Here is a 13,883-nt window from a genome sequence, read left to right on the forward strand (position 1 = left end):
TTTCCTCCCTTTCTCTCCTCCTAGATCAGCTTTGCATTTATCTACTATCAAACTTGAAACGCCTCTGAGATGGCTATATCTACTGATAGATTTACTTCATTTTAGAAGCAGTTAGTCAGTGTTCTGCCCAGGTTATTCTGAGCTGTAAACATCAAGGAGATACTATTTTCAAAGAGATTTGCAAATTCTGTAATCAAGCTAGTTGTTAGACATGATAATATTTTACATGCAGTATTTTTAAGATCAATAGCAATTCTAATAATTTTCAAAAGTAATCACAAAGTTTCTTCTACACACCACACACACACACACACACACACACACACACACATACACACACACACACACAAAGCAATGTTCAGATTAAGTCATTTATTTTTTTAATTTTTTTTTAATTTTCAAGAGATAGACCCCTTTAAACTTAGTGGATGATTTAAAACCTTCACAGAATAACTTAAAATGTTTGGAAAACAAAGGACTGGACAGTGTGAAAATGCTCTCTTGTGGTGTAAAAATAACGCAAACCAACATTAGAAAGCTTAGAGAGGTGCATATCTTAAATATGATTTTTCAGACTTTTATTAAGAACATTTGTATCCACAAGGCAGAGTGGGAGAAGGGATTGTAGGAGCCAGACAAGTCAAGGTCACCAGGAGAACAAGGCCCACACACTCAACTAAGCAGGGCTCGTAGGAACTCACAGAGACTGAAGCAGCAATCATGGAGCCTGAGAAAGTCTGGTTAGACCCTCTGTATACATGCTGTGGATGTTTGACTTGTTTTATTTTTGTGGGACTCCTAATGGAAATGGGGGTTTCTCTGATTGCTCTTAGGAACCTTTTCCTCCTACTGTGCTGGCTCATCCAGCCTATGAGAGTTTGTGTCTAGTCTTTTTTTTTTAATTAATCATTCCATTCATTTACATCTAAAATGATATGCCACTTCCCAGTTACCCCTCCACAACCCCCGTTCCCACATCCACCCTCTCCCCACTCCCCTTTGCCTCTATGAGAGTACTCCCCCACCCACCACCCTCTCCTGCCCCACCACTCCAGCATCCCCCTACTCTGGGGCATCAAATCTCCACAGGGCCTCCCCTCCCATTGTAACTTGTTATGCTTTGTTAAGTTGACATTCTTAGAGGCCTGATCTTTCCCGAAGGAAAGACTTGAGTTGAGTGGAGACTGGGAAGAGAGGACAGAAGGGAACTGTGGTTCAGATGTATTGTATGAGAGAAAAATAAATAAAGGATGAAAAAGAGAATCTGTATCTGTTTCATCAGATAGAGCAGCTCACAGGTTTTACTTAATTTTGTTATGGTTTCATGTGGCTATACCTTCCACAGAATACTACTTCGATGGAATAATTTTGATAGTGTTCTTTCCTTTTGAAAAAATTTATTAATAGCTTGATCAGTAATCTTGTCAGCTCTTCCATAAAAGTTTTGTAGAATGGAGCAGTGAGCACATCTGGTCCTCCTCTTAGGGAGAGTTTTTATTGCTCCTTCAACCTGCTTGTGTGTTGTTACTTGTTAAAGTTGTTTGTGTTTTCTTGATTTAACTCTGCCAGGTCATATGTGTTTAACAATTTATCAAGTTCCTCTAGATTATCAAGATTTCTGGGCTATAACAGTATCCTCTAGCAGTTATGTCTATTTCCTTGGAGTACTCTCCAATTTTATCATTTTGAGTCTTCCTTTTCTTCTTGTTAGCTCAGATAGGAATCAATCGGTCTCATGTATCTATTGACTATAATGGACTTGGTTGATTGCATGGACATGTTCTTTACATGTACATCTCATTCATATCTGCCACGAAGCTAGATAGCAGAGGCTCACATTTTAATCCTGTGACTATGGAGCTCAGTCTGGTACACAGCGGTCCAAGATAGTCAGGGCTACAAAAGAGAAACCCTGTCTCAAACAAACAAACCAACAAACCAACCTGCCATGATCTTTCTTACTCCTACTGCCTAATCCTTTTGATCTTGTCTTGGTCTTACTTTTCTAAGACTTTTAAGCACAGGGTGGGTTATTTGATACATTTGGTATTTTATTAGATTTATTCATTTTATGAGCTCGGTCAGTCTTTTACCTCACAAGTGTGCTTGGTCCCTAAGAAGGCCAGAATAGGGCACTGAGCCCCTGGAACTGGAGGTACAGATGGTTGTAAGCCACCATATAGGTGCTGAGAAACAAACCTGGTGCCTTTGCAAAAGCAACAAATGCTCATAACTGCTGAGCCTTACTTACTTCTAGCCCATTTTTATAATTGTTTTTATTAATTTTATTTTATGTGTGACTGTTTTACCTATATCAATGTACTGCATCACATGTATGCTTGGTACACACAAAGGTCAAAAGAAGGCATTAGATTCACTGCAACTGGGGTGGGAGATGAACCACCACATAGGTGCTGAGAATCGAGCCTGGGTCCTCCGTAAGAGCAAGAAGTGATCTTAACAACTGAGCTATCTTTCCAAGTTCATTATAACCTTTTAATGCAAACACTGACAGTCATAAATTTCCCTTTAGAACTCACGTAACCTTATCCCCAAAGGCTCTGGAAAGTTGTGCCTTTTCATTTGACAAGGATTTAAAAGCAATTCTCAATCATTTTTTTCCATTAATTTAATTTAAGCAGACACATGTTTAAAAAAGCACATTTAAATTGAGTTTTCTCTAAGTTAATATTTCATGTGATCATCATTATATGAGATGAAAATTTTAACACACACATACAACTATCAGGCTTAGCATGTTGGGACATGCCTTTAGTTCCAGATCTTGGGAAGCAGGGGCAGGTGGATCTCTGTGAGTTCCAGAGCAGCCTGGTCTACTTAGTGATTATTTATGCTGACCAAGGCTGTTCAGTGAAACACTGTATAAAAAAAAAGTGTTTTTGTGTGTGCGCGCAAGTGTTTAAAATTTATTCTTCAACTGAAAATTTCAATGTTCGAGCTTTAAAATGAAAAAAAAAAACCTCTATCATATTTAAGTAAGCCATTTTGGGATTTCACTGAGATTTTGTTGGTAATCACAGTGCTTGTAAAAATAGCGCATTTTATAACATATATGGCATATTAGCCAAATCTTAAACCATGAAAGATAAACTTGGAGCCATAAAGGTGAAAAGTTATAATAATCATACCCAAAGGACCACAGTTATATTTAATAAATGTAAATGTAATATTTGCCTAAGTATGATGAGAATGCATTTCATGGTACTTACAGTTCCAGGACGAGGATATGGAATTCTACCTTGATAGGATATCAGTTGGTGATTGGGCCCTTCCTTGTGGGCAAAAGGCCCATTGAATACAGTCTGTATATCAGATAAATGATACACACACACAGCTGATCCTTTAAAAACAGAGCTGAAAATGAAAACAAAGAGTCTGTTTTATTTTTCATAAAATATATTACGGCTACCTCAGTAAGATGGCCCTGTGGGTAAACACACCAATCACTAAGTCACACATCCTGGATTGGATGGGGAATGTGAAAGCAGGAAGCCACCTTCTACATGTTGGCCTCTGACCCTTCATGTGTGCTGTGCCATCCATATATATATATATATGTATATATATATATATACATATATATATATATGGATGTATGTATATGGATGTATATATATACTTAAAAAGCTAAAAATATCCAGTTGTTTTGAAATAAGACATAGATTACAAACCATTGCCATATTTAATTAGTTCACTCAGGAATAAAAAATAAGTTGGAGAAAGTTCTTAACATTTCCAAAAATTAGAATGATGAAATTTCTAATTAGTTTATTTTAGCAGCAACAAATACTTAGTGATGGTTGTATTTAAAAAATGTGAATTAGAGCACTGTCTTCCTCAGTCAGCAACAGAGAAGTTTCCTCTAGCAGCAAATGGGAACAGATAAAGAGACCCACAACCAGATATTATACAGAGTAAAAGACCTTGTAGCTCTCTGTCCTGATAGGGATGTGTCCATGAAATCCCTCCCTGACAGGGCTCAGTGAACACTGGAGAAGGTGAAAGAGGAGGCAGGTTATAAGAGCCACCAGGGAAGGAGGACTCAAGAAGCAAAGCCCTCTAAATCAATATTACCAAAGCAGATATGAGCTCAACAGAAACCAGCATACGGGTCTGCACTAGATGAGGACCAACAGCTAAGAGAAATAGAACAAACCCAGGGGCAATCTCCAGTTGATAATCACTTACAAATGCAGATTTCGTTTTCTCTCAGGGAGTCTGACTGGGGAAACAAACTATTCTCAAGGGTAGGGTGCATGCCCAGCCATAGAGGGTTAACAGGAAACAGACTCAAGGCCACCTTTGCAGGCTCCTGTCTCATGATTGTTATGTCAGGACTTTTGCATTTTCAAAACAAAAAAATATTTTATTATTTTTTATTTTAATTTACTTATATATTTTGCTTCTCTTTATTCACCTTTCAGGTCCTTTGTGTATATATTATGGCTTCCAATTTAATGTTTTTATAGGCCTCCTAAGTGTACAAATGAGTGAATCTGTTTCTTATGTATCCTCATGGGCTATTTCCTTCTGTCTGTTTGTACTGTTCAATTCTACTGTGTTAGTTTTTGGTTTATCTTATTTATTAAATTTTATTATTATCCCTTAGAAGCCCGTTTGCTTTCTAGTGAGAGACAGAAAGGGTGTGGATCCAGATGTGAGATATGTGGGGAAAATTGGGAGGAATAGAGGGAAAGAAACTGTAATCAGAATATATTATGTGAAGAAAAAATCTATCTTCAATAAAAATATCAAAATAGGAATTTTAATTCTAAACACCACAAACAGAATATTGATTTCGTCCTGTAATAATTTCCATTAATATGTGAACATCATGTCTTCTTACAGCAGTGTTATCATAACTTGGTTGGTCTTCCATGATATCCTGCTTAGCAGCTGGAGAAGTCCATGTTGTCTTTCTATGTATATTTTTTCCATTTTAATCACACCATGAAAGAGATCCGGGGAGGAGGAGGAGCGCTCAATTGATAAAGCACTGACTTTGCAAGCATGAGTGTCTGAGATCAATCCCCAGTACCCACAGAAGAAAGAACAAAACTGTGATTAGAGAAGTGTGGTAATAACCCCACTGAAGGGGACACAGACGCACTGGGTTTCTCTTTCGACCTGCTTAGCCTGAGCAGCCTGGGAGAGCTGCAGGCTTCTGAAAGTCTCTGTCTGAAAAAGCAAGTTGGCTGGTGATTCCTGAGGAAGAATACCTGAGATTTTCTTCTGGCTTCCATACACATACACACACACACACACACACACACACACGCACGCACACACATGCACATGTACACAAACATGCCCACGCACACACAAACATGGTTTCGTAAGTACCCCCACATATATAAGATGCATGAAAAGTCAGGCATGTGGGCACATGAATGCTCTCTCCCAAAGGATCAAAGATCATTTTATTAAGGTACAGTTAGTCATACATTTGTTTAAATCCTTAATAAGAATGATTTCCATTATCATTAGGTCAGAATTAATTGAAAATGAAGGTTCTGAAAAATATAAAAGTAGAACATACAATCCATATCTTATAGAAAATTTAGTAGTTTTGCTGCTCAAGTCTTTATGAGCAGATGTGAGACTACTCATTTGTTAGAAGAGTAGCTGAGCACACTGGCAAGGATGTCTGACCAGATTTCTGGTCAAACTTATGGCAAACATAACTGATTGTTCATTAGTATTCCTGCCAAGTCTTTTTATTTTAAAAAGCTCATAGTGGTTTTCACTTGCACCACCACATTTCATGCTCCTTTTTGATCTATTTTGTGTGTGGTGTATGAGCAAGTACACATGTTCACGTGTGTATATTATATATATTATGTTCAGGTATGTGCAATTGTCAAGGGGGACAACAAGTATCTTCCTCTGTCACTGTCATCCCTATTCCCTTAATACAGGGCCTCACGATGAACACGAGTCTTACCATTTTGGTGACACTAGTTAACCAGCATGTTCCCCAGGACCCACTCTCTACATCCCAGACAACCCCAGGGCTAAACGTGTGATGTCATGCTTAGCCTTTCCACAGGGGTTTGAGGACAGCATGATCTCTTTCTCACTTGGCCATCTCCCCAGGCTCTTGCCACATTTAAAATTCACTTATAAAAATGCTTTCAATAACCACTTTGAAGTTTTCTATTAAATAAAAAGGAACCAATGCATAGACCTGTGGCCCAATAGACATGTCTGGGGTGTGAAGCTGAATTCATACTCATACCCTAGTATAAAACTAAACTACAGAAATGTACATAAGAAAATTTAGGGTATATGAGAAAGGTACTGCAAAATATGAAGTTGCCATCAGACTTCTATTAAGCCTATTTGAAATACAAAAATATTAAAATATTACAGAATAAAGAAAACAGTTCAGTTTTTGTTAGATTCTTGTAATAATTGCTATAGATTAGTGAAGAAATAAAAGTTATTTCAATGCAAATTCAAATTTATTTTAGTTTTTCTAATACATCTTTATTATAAAAATTTAAAAAATTAAATGTACACACTTTTGATTTGTATGTATATACTTGTATTACCACTGCCAAAATTCAGGACAGAAACATATCTATCATCACCACAACCTAAAATACTATAGATTTTATTAGAATTATTTGTCTTTAGTTTTGTTGTTTAAATAAAATGCTTCAAGAACTTTACTTCCACAATTTAATTCATAGTTTCATTTCATCATTTTCATGTAATTGTTCTTAAAAGCTCTTTGCAAACTTTTTTAGAAGAATTTATTAAGATCAAATATTTTGGTAATCCGGCAAAAGTAAAAACCAGGAATTGTTAAAGTGAACAGGTGTAGCTGTTCAACAATTACCTTGATGTTGTGAAGATGCCATACACAAGTGTTGTTCTTGGGTTGTCCGTTTCCAGCAGGAAAACATCCTCTGAACAAGGAAAAAGGACAGTCTGTTAAAGTTTCTGAACTTTTAACTGTTTATATTTGATTACTCCAAGACACTAATTTCAACTGTGAAAAGTAGGTCTCAGGAAGCTATTCGTTCAAATCAGTACAGTTTGGTATAATGTGGTGATGAATGCTTGGTAACTTAAATAAAATGCTAGCCTGGCATTGGGGCATTTATGTAGATTATATCTCTATGAAAATGATGATGTATAAGTGCTAAGTGGAAACGCTAAAATGTAGATAATATAGACTAGAAATTTGAAAACCTTAGTTCTGTAAAGCAGAAGAGAGGGCAGAGCTTAACCATAGTGTCCATGGTAGGAGTGGCACAGATGTTCTTCTGTTGCTCGTTTCTGTGTTTTCTCAAAATCCTTTTCTGATGAAGCACTAGTTTGAATTTTAAAATAATGAAACTGTCAATTTCCTTTCAACCTGTGGTTTAAAGTTGTTATGCTGAAGATAACCTTGCATAGGGCCCTTCCTTCATAAGAAATAAAACTTTATTTAGGCTTAGAATCAAAACTGTCAGCAATATCTTAATCTATAACAATTCCTCTAACAATAAGACTTTAATGGATAGTGTAAGGCAGAGACATGTGTATTCATAATATAATAAATTAAAACATGAAATTTGATTCCTGAGTAACCAAAAACTATTTGATAGAAAATGCCTTTTAAGGCGAGCAACCGTCTCCTTTGAGTTTCTAACTCTTGGTATTTTGTAATAGATATTTACAGTTCAACTCATCACACTGGTCAGAATCTGAGAAGGTCTATAGTATACATTTCAATGGACAATGCTAAAAAAGAGTTGTTGCTTCATGGAGTTTAGTTACCACAGCACTATGATATATAACACGGCACATTAAATAGAGAAATCTAGTCATAGCTATACTATTGATCCTTATTTGATCTGAATTTCATAAGCTTTCTGCCATATGAGGAATACTTAGTCTGAATCGACAAGAAAAACTAAGCTGCTAGCATAATTCCTGTAATTTGTAATTGGACATTTTCCTTAAACTCTACTAAATATTACACTAAATGCAGTAGTTCTATAAATATATATGTATGTATGTCCTTATATAAATTGATTTAAATCATATCAGAATTTAAGTGAGGATATTGCATAACAATGTGATTTTAGAATATTTAAATTTAGATCAGAGTATTAGAAATATATAAAATATTAATTTATATATAAAGAAGTAAAAATATTGCCTAAATATAAATTATGCAAGTCCTTCCACTCTATTCTCATTCATGTCCTAGGATTGAACAGTACACACAATGGTTAAAGAAATTACTAAAATATTGAAAGACACTGGTGAGCAGTGAGTGATTTCCCATTCAAAGTGGGACACCTTTCACACTGTAAACATCCAGGGATGATTAGTCCTCTCTGAGACTTCATTAAGGGACTTGATGTTCCTAAAGTCCTCAGAAACAAGGCTCATTCTTCCATCCACTCACCTAGTTCATCAAAATGTGTCTCTGGGCCATCTTCATCTGTGACTGAGCACACAAGCCTTGCCTTTAAGAATGTGGTCCACTTGTTGACAAGACTACGTTGTCCACCAGTGTCATTCTGAAACCATTTTGTAAACACCATTCAGATGATTGGACAGAAAATTAGGTATTAAATTTCCAACCTAAACTCTAATTCATGACTTATTGTAATCTGAAGATTAGAAAAGGCAATCATCATGCCGAAAAACTAGGATCAATAATCTTATATAGAACAAAGCCAATGAGAAATAATCTACAGGGAAATACAATCAATTTTTACACTATGTCACATAAGCTTTCATACGTGGTGAGTAGATAAGTATTTGCCTCTTGCCGGGGCAAGTATTCAATCTCTTGAGAACCAATGAAGTGTACTGAACATGTTAAGCTTTTGAAGCTTACTCTGTTCAGGAGAATGGGTATAGCCCATATCAGATTGCTCCACAGAGTCCTATTTTATCTGTTTTCTCAGTAGTTTTATTTAATCCTCAGTATTTCTGACTGAGTTGCATATTATCTACATTTTCCCAGCCAACATAAAGAGCATTTGGCTTGCTTTTTCATGCACTTTTGTCTTCCTCTGTGTCCAATGGCCTTTTCATTTCTGTTAGCTTCACTGTTTTGACCCAAATTAAGTGAGAAACGGATGCATTCTAGTCCATAGAATATTGCAATAGTATTAAAGATAAGTAGAAGCTGGATATTTCAATAAATGCATCTGACAATTTATCATAAAGAAGTCACCAAAGGTTTAAAATAAGCCTATGGGAGATTAAATAATGAATTTTAGACAATGTTTTTTATATGTACTGCTAATATGCTGATGTTTTACTCTATAAAATTAGAAGCATATTTTTTAAATTCTCCATTGTTATATTCAGCTCTATCATAATTATCTTTTACTGAGATTCAAGTGCGTTTCATTTACAAGAGTTATTTTGTTTCCTTTGGCAATATACAATTTCCCATTTGTGTGAATGCAACACAGTATGGAGTTGCAAAACTAGCCAAAACTAGTTCTATGCTTATGACAATAATAAAAATATTTCCCTGAATATTTTTACTGAAATGTAGTACAGTCGTCTTACATAAACTGTAAGATACATGGTATGCTAAAATCTTTCTACAGTTTACTCACTGATAGCAGTAAATAATAAAAACACTAATATATTGAGAAATATATTACATTATTTAAACTCTTTCTTTAAATAGACGTTCTAGCGCACTCACAGGGCATATTCTTGCGACCATGGAATGTATCTGTTTTGTGCTCCTGTTGTTGTCAGTCAATCTTTCTTTGAAGAAGAAATAGACCTTAGCATCATTCGGATCAGTGCCATCTGGGATCACATGTGCGTCAACAAACATAGGTTCTGCAGAAGAGATACCAAGATGTTGTTCTCATGATAAAAACCAACATGCCAATCTTTGAAATAGACACGGATGTATTTTGTCCCAACAGTAAATAATCTACTGCACATAGGCAGGATTGCAAAAAGTGGTATCAATATACCTCACAGAGAGTATCAAACATGACAAAGTATAGCTCTAGGTTGACATGTTTGTTTCCTTCAAGGGAGTCTCACTGGAGAAGAAAGCTACTCTTAAAGGCAGGCCCCATGCCTAGCAGTAGATGGCCAACACAAAATGAATTCAATGGGATTTTTGGAGGGGCTTTGTCCCCTAATGTTAAGTCAGGAAATTATTTTGTTTTTGTGTTAGTTTGACCTTATAGGTCTTTGTGTATATATACTTCTTGCTTCATGTTTTTTTATGAGACACCTGTGTGTGTGTGAATGTGTTTGTCTCTGTGTCTACATGAGTTTGTTGTGCTTTGCTTTGGCTCTTCTTCATGATTGCTTGTTTTGTCTTATTCGAATGAATTTGTTTTCCTTTATTTTACAGGACTTTATTTAACTTTATTAATATGACTTTGATGCCTGTTTGCCTCTTTAAAAGTGATAGAAAGGGTGTGGATCTGAATGAGAGATGAGATGTAGAGAAACTGGAGGAGTCAGGGGAGGGGAAACTGTAATCAGAATATTGTATGAAAAAAGTCCATTTTCAATTAAGGGAAACAAAAGATAAAACTTTAATCAGGAGAAGGACGGGGAAGAGAAGTAGGAGGGGCAGGAGGAGGGAAGAGGAGGTCATAGCAGAGATGGGGCATGAGGAAACTAACATCGTTTTTCCTTAGAATATAGAAAATGAAATGAAGATTAAACTTCCCAAGGGAAAAGATATCATCAGTGCAGACATAGAGGCTTTCCTTATTTCAGGAACAAAACAACTTTTTAGAATATTCTATTTCTAGATACACTGGCAGAATAATTTGAAGAAGTAAAATGACAATCGGTGCTTTCATATGTTGCCCTATCAGTGCAGTAAAATGTTTAATTATGGTGATTCACACTAAACTGCATCATTAACTAAACAGGCAATTTTGAGTGAGCTTGCAGATTTCCTGGGGGTAGAATGGCAAGCGCTCAGTGGATTCCTCCCCTTCTACATGAAAGAGACTGATTGGAATCTTACAGAAAAGTCAAATTATCCTTCTTTCAGGGTGTGAATTCTTTATGACTCTGAGAATTTAAAACAACTAAACAAGTATTATCATAAAATCATTATACCATTGATTTCTATTTTATATTAGTCGTTTTTAAAAGTAATATGTAACCCAAAGCAAGCATGGAATCCACAACAGAGTCTGCTAACCTGGACCCTTGGGGGCTCCCAGAGAGTGAACCACCAATCAAAGAGAGCAAGGGTTGGACCTAGTGCTCTCTGAACCCTGCACAAACGTAGCAGATGTGCAGGTTGATCTTCATGTGGGTTCTCTAACAACTGAATTATGGGCTGACTCTGATTCTGTTGCCTACCCTTGGATCCCATTACTCTATCTGGGACTTGTCTGGCCTCTTGGGGAAAGGATGCACATAATCCTTAATTGACTGGATGTACTGGGGTTGTGGGGGTGGGCACAATGATAGGGGATGGGACAGGACACTGGATGACAACAGCAAACAAACCAGGAGTGGTTCCCGCTTCACAGAAGAGAAGAGGAGGGGATAACAGAAGTGAAGATCTGTATGAGAGGTACCGGGAGGAAAGGGGGTTTGATATTAGAATGTAAAATGAATAAATAAATTAAAAATAAAAGGTAATAAGTAATTAACATTATACATTCTTAGAGTAAACAGAGTTTCTTTACATGATCCATTTATGATGTCTTAATTCATAATTTAGAAAAAAATCTTTGATTTAGAAATATGGATGTATAAAAGCAATAAAGAGAACTAAAACCACATTTAACTGGGGCATATTACCAATAACAAGTGAAGTATTCATGATGGCTACCACAGACATTTGTACTTACCTAGCTCTATGACTATTGTATCACTTATAAATACATTAGAAATAGAATGATGGCTATTGATTTATTTCAAATATTTGCTACATTGAGTGTAGAATTATAACTATCCATGTAAAGGCCTCATATTTTTAGTTTTGAACTACATTTCCTATTATTAGCATTGGATTAAATATTAGTTTAAAGCAAGATATCAACAGGGAAAATGCAGAAAATGTTTCTTTACCACTCAGCCATTTTGAATTGTGTTGATCAGTCCGGACTGCATTCCTCTTAGTTAAACTTCGAAAAATAGCAGCATCTGTACCCATGAAATCTATATACATTCCTGAGAAGAGTTCCTCATCTATGAAAAGGAAAAATCTGTCAGAGAAATTCTAATGCATTTTGAACTTACTTTACCATTCAAGAAAATTTAGCACAATACCATAATCCATTTTCCCAGTTATTAGTAGAGATATGTACTTATCAATTAGTTCTTGTTGCCTACCAAATTTACAAAGCACTCAGTTTAATATGCTTTTATTGTGATGATTCTATATGGTTAAAAGAAACCCCCAAATATACTTGTTTTAATTTTTAAGTAAAGAATAAACTTGAATGTAGGGTTATGTCATTCAACACACTGAATCTTAACATTTTTCTTCATAAATTATCAGAAATGAGCTATAATTGAAATGGTATTCATCATGTGTTAAACTAAAGATTTTACCTAAAAGACGGACATAATACTTTTATTATCTGATGACACAAAAAGTACAATAGTATTGTAAAAAGCAATATTAATGAGCAAACTAATCATTTAAATTCTACATTTTGATCTTCAGTGGTCCAAGACTACTTAACTTAAACATAGCTCACTTATTTCAGCAATAACTGTTGTAAAAAACAAAGTGATGGGAAAATCTATGTGTAGAAGTAAACAATTGTCATAAGACCTATTCAATTAGTTTACATATATATGTTTGTGTCATTAGAATAAATATATATATATACACGCAAATATACATATATATCATTAGAAACTTTAAAGTTTAATTTAAATTTTTATCCTAAGTATGGAGCTGTAGCTGGACAACATTTAAAGCAAGTATCTAGGTTTGTGTTTGGCCCATTGACTTGACCAGCATCTGTGCTGTGCTCTGCATTGCTCCCAGGAGCGGGACATTTGAAGCACTCTCAGTAATATCTGTTGGACAGGACAGACTACAGAATGAAACCTTTCTGAAATGATCTCATTAGGTTTTGAATTAGAGCCCCTATCAGTTAAGGACCTATAAGCAAAGGCATCTTGACATCCATTTCATCTTTTCCGGAGGAACAAAAGGCCCATGACAACATTTGGAGAATGACAGCAAAGATAAGAATGAAGCATTTTTGAATAGTTCAGCTGTCTAACCATTTGTTTATCTGTTGTGTCTGTATTCAGGTATTAACTCAACATAACAATCATTTCCCATATTGTTATAGCTCCTTCATCATAAAATCATGGCTTGTAAATCCCTACCGTTCAGTAATATTGATAAGCACACCTCTTGATTATATATATATATGTATATGAGAGAGAAGGGAAAGAAACTTCGAGGTTGGCTTACAGCTTTGAACCCTATCTATCAAACAGCACATGGTCAATTCTACCTAAACACTTACAAAGGCCTGTGTGTCAACCTGGCTCCATGTTGTGCTCCACATTCTCAGTGCTCCTAATGGCAGACAGGAAAATCCCTGCTTCATTTTATATCAGTAAATGCTTAAACAATAACAGCCTGCCAACAATTTTAAGAGTTTTCAGTTTTTATTTAGCTAAAAATTCAAATGAATCTTCAAAGTAAGTTTTTAAATATATATAATAAATATATATTCCAAATATATATATATTCTAATGATAAATGTATCTCCCATATATATATATACACATGTGTAGATAGATGCATATATGTGTTTATATCTATCTATCTATATAAATATATAGATATAATTGTATATATAGAGAGATAGTAATACATATATATACATATGTATGTATATACAAATATATGTCCTACATTA

At 35.3% G+C, this 13,883-nt stretch overlaps 1 protein-coding gene across 3 annotated transcripts in view; it reads right to left on the reverse strand.

Annotated features, from left to right (window-relative positions):
- Window positions 1-13,883, reverse strand: part of Sema3c (semaphorin 3C) — a 164,002-nt gene that overhangs the window by 51,767 nt on the left and 98,352 nt on the right. For all 3 annotated transcript variants that reach the window (XM_008762645.4, XM_008762646.4, NM_001106578.1), the window contains 5 exons: window positions 12,061-12,180; window positions 9,695-9,837; window positions 8,429-8,543; window positions 6,866-6,935; window positions 3,231-3,375 (listed from right to left, as the gene is read on the reverse strand). In XM_008762645.4, the coding sequence (XP_008760867.1) occupies window positions 3,231-3,375; window positions 6,866-6,935; window positions 8,429-8,543; window positions 9,695-9,837; window positions 12,061-12,180 (593 nt within the window). The remainder of the gene's footprint in view (window positions 1-3,230; window positions 3,376-6,865; window positions 6,936-8,428; window positions 8,544-9,694; window positions 9,838-12,060; window positions 12,181-13,883) is intronic.

This window comes from Rattus norvegicus, chromosome 4 (genome assembly GCF_036323735.1).
Source record: "Rattus norvegicus strain BN/NHsdMcwi chromosome 4, GRCr8, whole genome shotgun sequence".
Taxonomy (NCBI): domain Eukaryota; kingdom Metazoa; phylum Chordata; class Mammalia; order Rodentia; family Muridae; genus Rattus; species Rattus norvegicus.